The sequence below is a fragment of the Onthophagus taurus genome, chromosome 6, assembly GCF_036711975.1.
Source record: "Onthophagus taurus isolate NC chromosome 6, IU_Otau_3.0, whole genome shotgun sequence".
Classification (NCBI taxonomy): Eukaryota; Metazoa; Arthropoda; class Insecta; order Coleoptera; family Scarabaeidae; genus Onthophagus; species Onthophagus taurus.
This window is the reverse complement of record NC_091971.1, coordinates 20466674-20480636: the sequence shown is the minus strand read 5'-3', so window position 1 is coordinate 20480636 and position 13963 is coordinate 20466674. Positions and strand designations below refer to the sequence as shown.

Genomic DNA, 13963 nt, shown 5'->3' with positions numbered 1-13963 from the left:
CCCGCATTAAACAGAAATTTAATTACCCCGAAGTTTCGAAGTGAAGCTCTAAAGCAACACTCACTCTCTTTCGCAACTATGTAAGAAACAAGATTACGTATTAATTAAACGCCGTAAACCAAGCCAAAACGTTTGTCGGCAAATTCGCCTACTGATGAAATCTTATAAAATAAGATTTAATTTTATGTTGTTTATCTTCTAATACTATGATTTGATGTGGTGTCTCAAACTGTTATTAGTGACCGCATGCGATACACTTTCCTATCTAAAAGAGGCTTGTAATAAAATATAATTATTTTAAATATAGAAGTGACCCGCATTAAATTAATATCTTGGAAAATGTTGTGAAATAACTCAGTTTGGAGGTTACTTAAATTGTTATAAGAAATAAAAATGTCTGTTCAGTATGGTTTGATATAATACAATGAAAAGTTTCACATATTAAAGCGAACTAAACAGTGTCATTGGTCATACCGCTTGGAATTACGAAAAATTATAATACCTATATTTATTCTCGCTATCTTTATGTATGACAAACCCAGATAAACATTACGATATGTCGATAGATACAAACCAGGAACTTTATTTATCTTTATTTAATTTTCACACAATTTTTTTTATGCATCACTTTTTTTATACAATATAACCTTAATATTACGGACAAAGTATTTTTAAGTCATTTAAATATAAATGTTAACGCTCATAGATAGAATAGCAATCAGTTTATTCCCCAAGTTGCTCTATCTATGTTTATAGATAAACTTGGGATATTCCCCGAGTTATCTATAGGATATATAAATCAAGGATGGTAGTTCTAGTATTAATTGTTATTCAGCGCTAGATTGTTGTATATTTTTATGAACGAAAAGTATAACTAACACTAGATCTTTCAGGTTTAACCGTCTTAAGAGACGTACGGCTAATCCTGACTGTTTCTAGTTCTAGGTCTAGTGTCAGTTCAAGTGCTAGTGTTAGTTTTAGTTGTTATTCAGCATTAGATTGTTGTATATTTCTCATTAAACTAAAACTAGAACTAACCCTAGAACTAGAAAGTATCGGGTTTAGCCGTGCGTCTTAAGAGACGTATGGCTAATCCCGAATATTTTTAGATCTAAGTCTAGTGTTAGTTCAAATGCTAGTGTTAGTTTTAGTTGTTATTCAGCGTTAGATTGTTGTATATTTCGCATTAAACTAATACTAATGAATAACCCGAATGTTTCTAGTTCTAGGTCTAGTGTTAGTTCTAGTTTTACACTAGCACTGTCACTAGAACTAACACAAGACCTAGAGCTAGAATCATTCGGGTTTAGCCGTCTTGAGAGACGTGCGGCTAAATCCGAATGTTTCCAGTTCTAGGTCTAGTGTTGGTTCTAGTTTTACACTAGCACTATCACCAGAACTAACAAGACCTAGAATTAGAATCATTCGGGTTTAGCCGTGTTGAGAGACGTGCAGCTAAATCCGAATGTTTCTAGTTCTCGGTCTTGTGTTAGTTCTACTGATAGTGCAATACTAGAACTAACACTAGACCGAGAACTAGAATCATTCGGGTTTAGCCGTCTTGAGAGACGTGCGGCTAAATCCGAATGTTTCTAGTTCTCGGTCTAGTGTTGGTTCTAGTTTTACACTAGCACTATTACTAGAATTAACAAGACCTAGAACTAGAATCATTCGCGTTTAGCCGTGTTGAGAGATGTGCAGCTAAATCCGAATGTTTCTAGTTCTCGGTCTAGTGTTAGTTCTAGTATTGCACTATCACTAAAACTAACACAAGACCTAGAACTAGAATCATTCGGGTTTAGCCGTCTTAAAAGACGTTCGGCTAAACCCGAATGTTTCTAGTTCTAGGTCTACTATTAGTTCTAATGGTAGCGTTAGTTCTAATTTTAGTTGTAATTCAGCGTTAGATTGTTGTATATTTCTTATTGAATTAAAACTAGAACTAACACTAGACCTAGAACTAGAAAGTTTTGGGTTTAGCCGTAAGTCTTTTAAGGCGGCTAAATTTGAATATTTCTAGTTCTAGGTCGAGTGTTAGTTCTAGTGTTAGCTTTAGCATTAGTTGTTATTCAGTGCTAGATAAATATAAAGCCAATTAGACTGAACGTGAGGATGTGTGCATTCCGAATTTGAGTGTATTAAAATTATTTATTCAAAATGTGCAGATAAAAATTTGTCATATAATGAACTTTTGGCTATAACGGATACTCCCTTCCCCGTATTATTCGTTATATCGAGGTTTTACTGTATCAAAAAAATTTCAGTTAAATATGCATAGTGTTTTATTTTGTATATTCTTGTTTCGAACAGTCGATCTGACTCTGCCGAGTTCGCACGAACGTTTCCGAACTCGGTACCACCACCATTAAAAAAATTTGAAACTGGCTGCATATAGCGCGGTTCGTGTTTAGTTGCGTGATCGCGCGCGATCAGATCGGTGAGTAAAGCACAATAAGACGAGAGTTATTTTTCCATACATATTTATGTGACCCGTTCGATCTGAATTAAAAGCACAGGAACGAGTTCAGAGTATTAAATTAACTGGGTGCCGAGATAGATAGCTCTCAATAGATTGCGAGGAAAGGAAAGTCGGTCAGATAGTGATGTGATTTGTGATCGTCGCAAAGCGGATTAACAGAATAAAGAAAAAAAAGTAAATGTGACTAATTCGTTTTATATTTGTGCTAGAAATTCAAATTGAAAGTATATTATTGCTAAACTGTGTCTATATTTCTATAGTGTTGGTAATTAGCTTTAGCGTTATGTAGTCGTACTTTCACTTCGCAGTCGGCTGTCAGTATTAGATAGCTTTTGTAATTGTTAACGTTTTAAAATTGTACAATTACTTTACTTTCCATGGTCTACCGGTTTCTTTAATGCCAACCGATGCAAATTTTAGAAAGATTACGACTTACGTCACTAATACGACCGTATATACCGCGGCATTACGTAGTTATTAGCAAAGCTTTGGTACAATTCTTGTATTTTAATTTATTAATGTGGCGGAAAGTAAAGTTGTGCTTTTTCTTTGCTTTTTGCAGAACCAACTCCCAACTACTCAACCATCTTCACTTCTTATTACCCGATAAAGGAAACACAAAAGAAAACAAAGTACATCGGCAGTAGACACAAGGGCTTGCTTTAAGTCGAGATCACGTCCTCAACATGCGCTAGCTTGTGAACAACATCGGCCGCTTTGCTTCGCAACCCTGCTTTTACGTTTTGCAAAAAAAAAATTAAGTAAAACACCACTCCGTCAGTCCGACCAATCAAACCCCATCAGCATCGCGCGTCTGTAAGACCAAACGAGACGGAAATATGAACGCCGCCTCTTCAACTTGAATCCTCGGCTTTGCTAAGAACCGAAACGTCAACTTGAAATTAAAATATACAAGAGAAATATAAAGAGGAATCATACGGTTTCGTGTTTTGTCCAGTGTACCGCGTCCAATACAACAATAAAAAAGACAAAAAGAATTTTAAAATATTAACGGATTGTCGTCATTATCGTTCTTATCAAACATAAGACATGGCTATGGTGAACATGAATAACCTGCTGAACGGCAAGGACTCGAGATGGTTACAATTGGAGGTTTGCAGGGAATTTCAGAGGAACAAGTGTTCGAGGCCCGACACCGAATGCAAGTTCGCTCATCCGCCGGCCAACGTTGAGGTCCAAAATGGCAGGGTCACCGCGTGTTACGATAGCATTAAGGTAAGTGGATTTGAACATCATTGTCAAAGCGTCGATTCATTTTTTAATGCCCCCCTGACCATATTGATTTTTCAAAGGGGTTCCAAAAAAAAAAAAGAACGAACCTCGTTCGTTATAATCCAGGGGGAAATTTCATTAAGTAGTCTTTGTTCATTCGATAAACGATAGATAGGATTTTTTTCATTAATTAATTTTCTACAAAGCCAATTTAGGTATGGCTGATATACCATACGTGCACGATCACTATTTTCTTTATTTATTGTAACAGAAAACATATGTAGGTGATCTTTTTCACCGCAAAGACAACAAAATCCATAACAGAGGCTCCGAGAATCTAATAAAGCGTCAGAGAGGCTTTGGAAACATCGTTTTGGGTGGAAACGCTTTGCGACCCGACGGCGGAGACACCCTAACGAGATTTGATGATGTCTCTTTGGACGGACGGCCTTCAGCCGAACGTCACATTAGCCCCATGTCCTACAATCTGACTTCCTTTCGTTAGATTGCAGACAATTAAAACCATGCTACGTTTCCACACATTTCCACATAGTTTCGTAATCCTTTTATAATTAACCGAAAGGTCTTCGTGAAAATCTTTGCGAAAAAAATAAGCAACGTGGTCGGTCGTGGTGGAAAAAGAAAGAAATAATATAAAATAAAACGAGACGCGGCTCTCGACTGAAAGGCGCATTGTTTTACGATAATGGCCGGTTGGGCCGGTTTGGCTTCAGTGGGTTGATGGAGGCAGATTTATCGTTCTTCGTGGATCCAAGTTCGTGTACATGATGCATAAGACCGAGGAGGAGGCCTACGCGATCGCCATGACCCGAAGCGAATCCGGTCCGTTCTTGATCCCCAACAACTTCCAGACTTAACCTAGACTTTTAAAAACGGTGTGGGCGAGGCAGCATTGTTTTTGCACTTTTCTGTCTGTCGGACGTGTCCCATTACTATGGACGGTTAAGTTAGATTATATCACAGTGATCATCCCCTTAACATTATTAAAGCTTTTTCGATCCTTTCTTTTACAATGGATGGATTTTTAGACTTCTATGGACGTTTTATAAAATGTTCCATCTCTCGTATTCGCTAATACTCGGTTGAAGAGTGCGAGGAAAAGGGGGAATACCGTTCATCTACCAGGATTCTAAAGCGGATCGGCAAACATCGCGCACACGAAACGCTCAAAGACAAATTGCAAACAGTGGCGGGACTACTGACGATATCCATCCCCCGCTACGCCAGTTATTAGATTTCTCCTACCTTCTTGAGCCGCCTAGAAATGTTTTTGTAGGCAGAGGAAAGCGAAATTCACCAAGTTCGTAATACTCCGTCATTACGTTCAGCCCGCGGCCGATCGTGCTAAAACCGCCGGAGATAAGCACTCTTTGCGTCCAATTGTTGCTAAACGGACGGACCTTGGTTAGGAATTAAACCGTCCCGGTTTTAAGTAATGGTCGCTTAGATTACGTAGGCAAAAAAGAGAATCACCAGATGTATTTATTCCGTATTTTCTCATTGTCTTTATTCAACTAGCTTAACAATCCAGTTTCATATTTCTTGTAAAAAGCTAATCTCTAGTTACATTTTACCTTTCAACATGATGAAAATAATTTTATTTTAAAAAGATGGATTTATTATAGTATATCAAATTACGAGTATCCAACTCAATTTTATACTCTGCGATAGTTGTAATGAATAGAAAGCGAAGCTATAAAAGGTAAAAAAAAATAAACCTAATATGAGCCCTGTTTAAAATCGTGCAAATTCTTATCCGAGTCTTTCTCCCTTTGGAAGGCAGAGAATTGTCGACGTCGTTTTTAATATGCATTTTCCGAGCTGTGCGATTTAAAAAGGCTCTGCATAATTGGAAAACGGCATTCACGCGTAATTCGAAGAGCACAGGCGAAATCAAATCCCGGTTTCCGGTCCGTTGAAAACCGTCCTCTTTCGCGGGCTCGTGCCCTTGTTAAGTTTGGGTTCGCGAGTCGCGGCACTGTGCCGTGGTCTTTGTTTGCTGGCCAACCCTTCCTAGGTTCTTTCAGATGACCCTCGCTTGTTCGTTCGGACGCCGTTCGTATTGCGAATAACACAAGAGAGAACAGATGTCCTACCAGGGTCGTTCTCCGTTGAATTTCCGGTTACCGTTTTGTAATAGGTTTTAGTACAAGTGAAATGACCGTTCTTTCTCTCTCTCTCTTTTAATTCTAACTTTAAACCTTCAAATAGTCAGGATTTTGTGTACGATTTTTTTTGAGTTGTTTTCTTTTTTGTTTGTTGTACGTTCTCCATTCGCATTCGTTCCCAACACTTTCGCAACTCTTTCGTACAGTCAAGGCATCGACATCGAAAAGTTTAAAGATTCCGTCCAGATGGGAGGTCGCGTTCGAGAATCTTCGTACATATTGCGACGATGAGGAGACGTACACACGTGTCTCGAAATTACTTTTCGAAAGTTGACGCGTATTTCGTATTGTCTTTATTAAGTCCCACAAAAGTTATTATTGGCCAGCATTTATCTTTTCGGTTCTAGAAAGATTGCCGCTGGTTAAAGACGCTCGGGGGAATGATTTATTTATAAATTCCCACGAGCCATCGGTCTTTATTAACCAGCATCGGCAGATAATCGCAGGGAATTATCTTGGGACTTCTTCGACGATACGCAAGTAATGATGAAAAAGCCACATATTTTTAGATGGTTCCATTTTTATACCGATTCTTTTGTATGCGTCCTATTGTTTTGTCCCTCTCGATTAACGTCTTCTTTTGGGTATTCGAAAAAAAGAAGACTTAAATGTAAGTACAATTGTATCTTTTGATTACTTTTCCATTTCCCAAACTCAAAGGGGACTGAGTGAGCTATTCGGTAATGCCGAGTTCTTCTTTCATTAAGACGCAAATTCGATTACTTACTAGAGTTAACTAGAGAATGCTCAATGCTTCCTTAAAACTTTTTTTGGTTCTTTTGTTGAATCTGATTAAATTTTATTTCGATTTGTTACATTTTTTCATTTAACGAGTGTTGATTTTATAAAAGCTGCGTTTCTTTTAGTTACAAGAACGCTGGATGTTCTCGTGCAGATCCTTTTTGACCTTCCGGACCGGTTTCAGAGGGCTCAGAGGTCACCACCGGATCTCTCTTTCGCGCGGTCTTTTCTCGCGGCCCTCGCCGTTTCTTACTATGCCATAATGTTACTGGGGCTACCGGTCGGGGTCATAACAGGCGCCATTCGTAAACCCGGGAAGTACGTGTGCGTGTTCGCCTAATCGATCGTTGGGTACGCAAATAAACTTTTTAGAGTTCCGCGCTCGTAAATCGTCGTCTTAACATCCCAGTCGGAGCCTTGCCGAGTATTTGACCCCAATTGAGGCGGGTCCCGCTCGAAAATAGAGGATTTTAGTGGCCTTTTATTGTGTCATGCGAACTCGCAAGCCAATTATGTAGATCGTATCGAAAAATCGTAACCGGCGACGGCGAGTCTGGCGCCCAATTGGCTACAACCGACAGAACATATCGATCCAACAGAGGTTCCCAGTCAGACTATACCAGAACCCAACAACACGCCTTTCACATTTCCACTAATACTTTTTACCTCAATTTTTCTTATTCATCTCGGTTTAAGCGATCGTCCTTACATATGGTTAAAGATGATGTAATAAATATTAAAAATGTATGAGTGTTCTTTTAAAACATTTTAAAAATTGTCATGACTTTACAGGTGGTGTATTTAGAAAACAAATCGTTCGTGGGTTCGAACTTATGAATGAATTGTACGCCAACACAAAACGTCACTATGATTCATCTGTTATTGATCGATTATTGTTGTATGTGTAGATAAATATAAAAACAAGGACGATCCATGGAATATTTTAAGTCCGTTTTACCCTTTTTTGCTCGACTATTGTTTTAAGTAAGATCGGCCGTTTCTCCTTTCTACAAAATCCCATTTACTCGCGAGGCAATTCCCCAATTCTTCTGCAGAGATAAGGTAGCGGAATTTATTGCGGCTGAAATTCAGCCAATTTTCCTCAAGGGCCGATTAAGCGCGGCTAATTTGTTTCGTAATACGGTTCGCGCGAGCTTTACGTCCAATTGCGCAGCGCTCTCCCGCTTTTTAATCCCCCAGTTTAATTTCAACACCCCATTTTCGGCCTTGCCCGCGGTACGCACCCCGCGCATTAATGAAGCCGTAAAAATGTTCCCGCATCTTGTCCCGACAATTTCAGGGAGAAAACTGTCGAGTCTTCTACTTCGGGATGGGTCTGTTAAGCTTCTTATGTAATTCCGACCGTCGTCCTGGTCGCCTTAATTGGTCTTCTAAGTTTCTTCGCCGAATTAATACCAAACTTAATTCATTTTTTTATAAAATTAAAAAAATGTATTAAAAGAAAAAGGGAATTAAGTTACGTACAGGCGTTAACCGTATCATGGCTTCTCGGTTACGCAACAATGCGTGTACAATCCACGGTCGGGTAATAGAACGAGAAAGAGGGAAAGAGAGAGATCGTGGTGGTAAGGAGACATGAAGGGAGGTAGAGGAAGCCTTGAAAGCGAGAGGGCGGCCAAAAATAGACCGCGTGAGCCGAATTTCGTCTGTATAACCAACTGGTGAACGCGAGGCGCGCCGTCGGAAATAAATTACGCAGGATGACTCAGTACGCCGACGGTGAATTTTAAATAACTTTTACCGGACGAACCTGCTATGAAAAAAAAGGAGAGAAGAAGAAATTAAGGAGCGACGGAAGAACAAAACGAAGAGGAGAAGCAATCGCCGAAACGGGGACCCATTACACCATTTACTATTATTACTGCTATTACCGGTGCAATTGTCTCATTCATGTACTTCGTTGGTCACACCTACGCTACCGGTTATTGTTATGCTGTCACTACTAAAAACGAACGAGTGACGTAACCTTAACTAACGCTAATTGATGATGTCGTTTTAATTATTTTAAATTTCTTGTATTTTGTGTTTATTTCTAATCGATTTGACTTATTTTTTTATGTCTTAAGATAAATAAACTAAGCATTAGTACAGAAAAACCTCCATATACCTGATTAATACAAGGAATACGTGTAATTTAGTTCTACTTTTAGTTCAATAAAAATATACTACATTCTAGTGCTAAATAAGAAGTAAAACTGGAACTAACACTAGAACTAGAAACATTAGGATATAGCCGTACGTTTATTAAGACGGCTAAATCTTTGCCGTGCGTCTGAAGACGCACTTCTAAACCCGAAACTTTCTAGTTCTAACTCTAGTATTAGCTATGTCTTAAATTTTTTGGAAGAAAGTATCCAGCGTGATTGCTTCACGCTTATAATTTCTGTATATAGTCGAATAGATGCGATAATGCCCTTTTCACGCTTTAGATCTGCCGTTTTCATCACTTTTGGAATTTCTTCTTAGTTGTCTTCATCCTCTGACTGTTCCCGATGCAATTATTTGTATAATTCTTATTCATTTGAGAGTGGTTGATTTTAGACTTCTAAATGTTCTGTGACATGTTGAGCACCTTCTACTCGCAAAGCAGCTGCATGCCTGGTAATGTCTTCAATTAGATTCTCCTGTTGTGGTACTTCTTCAAAATCATGCATTAATGCTGACAAATTTACGCCAAACTCCAGTTAAACATTTTGCCGAAACTTTATCCCAAGCCGACTTTACATTATTAATGCATTTTAAAATATCGAAAGGCCGCCAATAGTCTTTGACTGTTTTATCTGAATTGTCCAAAACTCTCACCATTTCCAAGAAAGTATTGCGGAGATAATATGCCTTAAAGGTTGCAATAACCCCCTGGGTATCATGACTCCATTGACTGCAAAAGTGTTGTTGTATTTGGATGGTGTTTTCATTTCGTCCAGGTTTTGAGGATGTCCTGAGAGAAGAAGTGTCTTGGGTATTAATTTATTTATTTCACAAAAGCGAAGTCTTGTTCCATTTCCAGTAAACTGGTAACATGTCTTTATTGAGACCCTTCAAAGCACGTAATGTCTGAATGATACACTAACATCGGTTTAAGTTTCAAAATTCCTGAAATATTCGCTCCCAGCAAAAGAGTTTTTCTATCTTTCGCAACTTTAAAACTTGCACCAGGTCGCTCTTCACCAGAAATAAAAGTTCGTGCTGGTAACTTCTTCCAATAAAGACATGCCTCATCAATGTTGAAGATTAACTCTGGAGAATAGTTGCCTTATTCTACATAACTCTGAAATTCCTTAGGAAATGCAGTCGCACTTGCTGCTTCACCACATAATTTCACACTACGACAATCGGGATTTAAATCTCCCGACGTAACCTTCCCAAAAATGTTTCCTCGTGTCCAGTGGCGAAGCGAACATAACTGGCATAATTGGCGCCCCTTCCAGAAATGATATAATATACAGAATTTACTACAAAAAAAAAGTTAATATATATTAACCTTTTATAAGAGTCGTTTCACCTATCCGGGGACACACTGTATATAAGGTATATTTATTAATAATTATATCATAATACATTAATACAAATATCTAATATATTAAGTAAACATTTTTCTTGCTTTTGATGAAGCATATTTATCGATTACTTCATCAAAGTCGACCATTTCAAACTTTTCTCTTTCCATACTTAAGAAAGCTATGTCACTTAGGCGATCTTGTTCCATAGATATGTAAAAATTAATTTTAATTTGATAAACGAACGTTCACAGCTAGCAATTGATAGTGAAGTAGTAAGGAGTATTTGAAGCGCGATTCTCAGGTTTGGGAAAACATCTTCTCCGTACGAGATTATAGAGGTAAAAAGCTCTAATGGAGTTTTAGGTTCAATTTCTTTTCTACTGCGGAGTAACATTTTTCAGTCACATATTTCGATGTAGAGCTCTGTTCTATTGAAATCTATATTATGAAATTCACCTATGTTTTCATAACTCTTCAAGACCGTTATCATCATTATCCTGGTTTAAGAAATTTTCAACGACTAATAGAAATCCAAATTTGGAATTAAGTTCATTTAGTCGTGTAAATCGTACGTGTAAAATACGTTTTTTTATTGCGTTTTCACAGACATTGTCTCGAATTTGTACAAGTTCAGTCGCTAATGATTCAAGATCATGGAACGCTTCTCTAAAATTCATGTTAGGATCTTGTAATCTGACCAATTCTCCTCAATATTTCATGCCAGAAATGGACTAAAGTTATGAAATTAAAATTAATTATATTTTGTAACTCATTGTAGTTTCACTTCTGGTAGTACGATCCTCTTCAAATTTTTCCAATCCTCCTATTATTTCTCTCCAGCTCATTGACAATAATTTTAACCACTTTTGCTCTGGCGCTCCATCATGTTTCAGATTGACGTTTAAGAGTTTTCTTTGAAGCATTTTTTAGTAATTCCCATCGTGATGTTGAACGTGAGAAAAAGAGATATATGTTTTCAATTATGCATGTCTGTCAATTTTCCATTCGTCGAATTACTTCCAATTTTGTTTGTAATATATTACTTACTTTTTATTTTATTAGTACTATATTTTATTATATTAACGAACCCTTTTGAAGCCAAAATAATAGTAGTAATTAAATTTTCAATGGTAATTAATATTTATGTACTTCAGACAGTATTATGTATTGAAAATTTAATCCTTTTGAATGTTACGGTATCGATTTTGGTGGACGTGGTCGACGAGAGACACTTGTTTACGGTAACCGTCGACCCTAAATCAACTAATTTAGCTCTCATCCATTCACATTAATACACAATTCGCGATAATTAAATATCAGCGTAAATATCATTAGCAAAACGAATGCGAAATTATTATGGTTTGGTCGGGAAACAGCTGCGGTTCGTAGGCGCGTCGTTGAAACTTGGCACGGATCCACTACTTGTTAAATACCGGAGGTAAAGTGCCGGACCCGACGAATCCTTTCAAAGGAGAGCGAAGCGGGCAAAGTTTGTTCACGGTAAATTCTCGAGTATTTATCATTCGCCCGTTCGATAAACAGAGGGTTAGTTCGGGCGGAAAATCTCGATACCGAGAAGTTGGTATCTTAGACGAGGAAAAATGTTGTTTTGGGGCCATCGGCATCTAAATTTTCGAGGAAATTAACGAATCGAAGCAATCAACTTTCCAGATACTGACTATACGGACAAAAGGGAAAGAAAATAAAAAAGTATGTAAGAATGCGATACCCGGAGTTGCCTGCCCACTATCGTTTGGACGTTCACACTTGATGGCGTTTGACGATGTGAATCGCACGATCGGTCAGTTCGTAAAACGCGTTCACCGCGATCAACACCTAAAGGACCATCGGATGGGGGTCATATCAGCTTTTCGGTGCTCACTTCTTTTCCTTCCTCGATTGGGGAATGGTTAATCGAGCGGCACGGATCGGGATGGAATGTGGGAAGAAATTTTCTAACGCCCGGATATAAAAGGGAAAGAAACGGATGATATCGATCTCTTATACGGCACCTCAAAACTTCGAGAACTCGGTTCGTTTCAATCTTTGTCGGTCGGTACATTGATATAGTATAGGTTGCGTGGGTGGATTTGACGCTACTTAGGGGCCACGGTAGACGGGTCGTTAGAGCGGTGATGTAGCGCGAACGGGCGTTTAGATGGAGAGGGGTAAAATTTCGCGAATACATTTCGCAATTAAGGTGGGAGCGCTAAATTTATATCCCCCAGTTGGCGCCACGAATATTAGATTCGGCGTAAATTCTCCACATCGCGCCCGGGCGAAACTTTTATAATTAAGAAGGTGCACCAACCGCGGCGGTTGCTACAAACTCTAAATCCCGTTCCTTGCTTTTCTACCCGTGCCCTCTTCTAATGAAACAGAAGGAGAAAATGTCCAGGATGAATTGGTGACAATAAGCCAAAGTTAAAAAGTCTGTTACAATAATGAAATAAGATTTTCCAGGAGGAAAATCTAGAAAGGGCATTTCAACCTAATAAATATTGCATAACATTAACTGGGTTCGGACATAAAGAAGAATTTATATGAAAAACGAAAAAGTGAAAAAGCACGGCGTGGAGATCAATATTTGTCGAGGAGCTGTTTGTCTTCCTGGAGATGGGAGAAAGCCCGATCCTCAGATTTACGACTGGCGCGATTTTTATCGCCTCAGACGTTCGGTCACATATTTCAGCTGCGAAGGAAACTCACGGTCGAGTAAAATTTAAAACGACCGATTCCTTATTTATTATCTTTTGGAGGCGTACGTGCGGCAATAAGTTTAGTACTGCTGTTCCTTCTCTCCTACATTTTGATAATCCTATCTAGACGACGACAAGGACGAGAACGAGACGGCCCTCATTAGTGTCCTGCGGGGGCGACGGTGGCGTCGGAGGCGCAACGGCTCGTCGTTCCGTTCCGTAAACTAGTTTAACACCAGTCAGTATGTCCCGTAATGATTTCCTGACGTGGACGCGCTGCCCCGGCAGTTAAATTTTATGCAAATTGTACGGCATGGAGGTTCACATGGTCGTCGTCCAACCCTGAAGGGAGCTTTTCCGTTATCGGGGGCGACACCCTACCCGTTATTATGTCGCTAATGCGTTTACCGGCACCTCGAACTGCCAATTACTGAGCGCGAAGCTTCCGCACTGATAAAGCCCGACTCTCATCCACTATCTAACTTATCGTTCAAACGCATCTCGTGGAACGGTAAGTTAATTCCGGCGAAAAATGTGTATTTTCCCTCGTCCATCGCATCATCGCATCATCCTTCCATCTATCTCTACCTTTACCTCCCCTGGAATTAGCCCGGAGAATATAGCTTCAATTATATCCGCCGTCCAAACTGTTGGGAATCCGATCCCCTAATTTACTTGTTTAATTGTTGCGGTAAACTCTCTGATTTGAATTTACGCCGCCAGTATTCCGATGCTTTGTACCACCTAATGGCGACCTCCGATTGCCTATGTTCACCCGTTTTATCAAACTAATAGAATCATTACTCTCATCCTGTTTGATTTTACACCCGAGGATGACCCCCATTCCATTCTCGTCATGAATATTTTATAAAAGTCAGCGTACGGTCGACGAGTTTCATAAAATTGTTGACTATAGGGTTGTATATTTCTATTCTTATATTGTTGACTTTTCGTTTTTGAAAAGTGATGATCGCAATGTTGATTTTCTATTGGCGAAGAATTCAAATCACGATCGCATAGCGGACGCGGGGCTGTTTATTTTTCTCCAGGCATGTCATTTTTCACCGAAATAGATTTTCGCGATGGTATCGCAGCCGAATT

The 13963-nt window shown here is 39.0% G+C and overlaps 1 protein-coding gene across 16 annotated transcripts in view; it reads left to right on the top strand.

Moving 5' to 3' along the window:
• Positions 1 to 13963, top strand: part of LOC111426499 (splicing regulator muscleblind) — a 154692-nt gene that overhangs the window by 51934 nt on the left and 88795 nt on the right. For 13 of the 16 annotated variants that reach the window (XR_011640814.1, XR_011640807.1, XR_011640813.1 and 10 more), the window contains one exon: positions 3042 to 3715. Coding sequence is in view for 1 of the 16 variants with exons in the window: in XM_071197135.1 (XP_071053236.1) it covers positions 3530 to 3715 (186 nt within the window). In the remaining 15 variants the exon portion in view is untranslated. Of the gene's footprint in view, positions 1 to 2392; positions 2745 to 3041; positions 3716 to 13963 lie in introns of those variants that run through there. The other 3 variants (XR_011640802.1, XR_011640805.1, XR_011640804.1) reach the window with 3 other exon arrangements.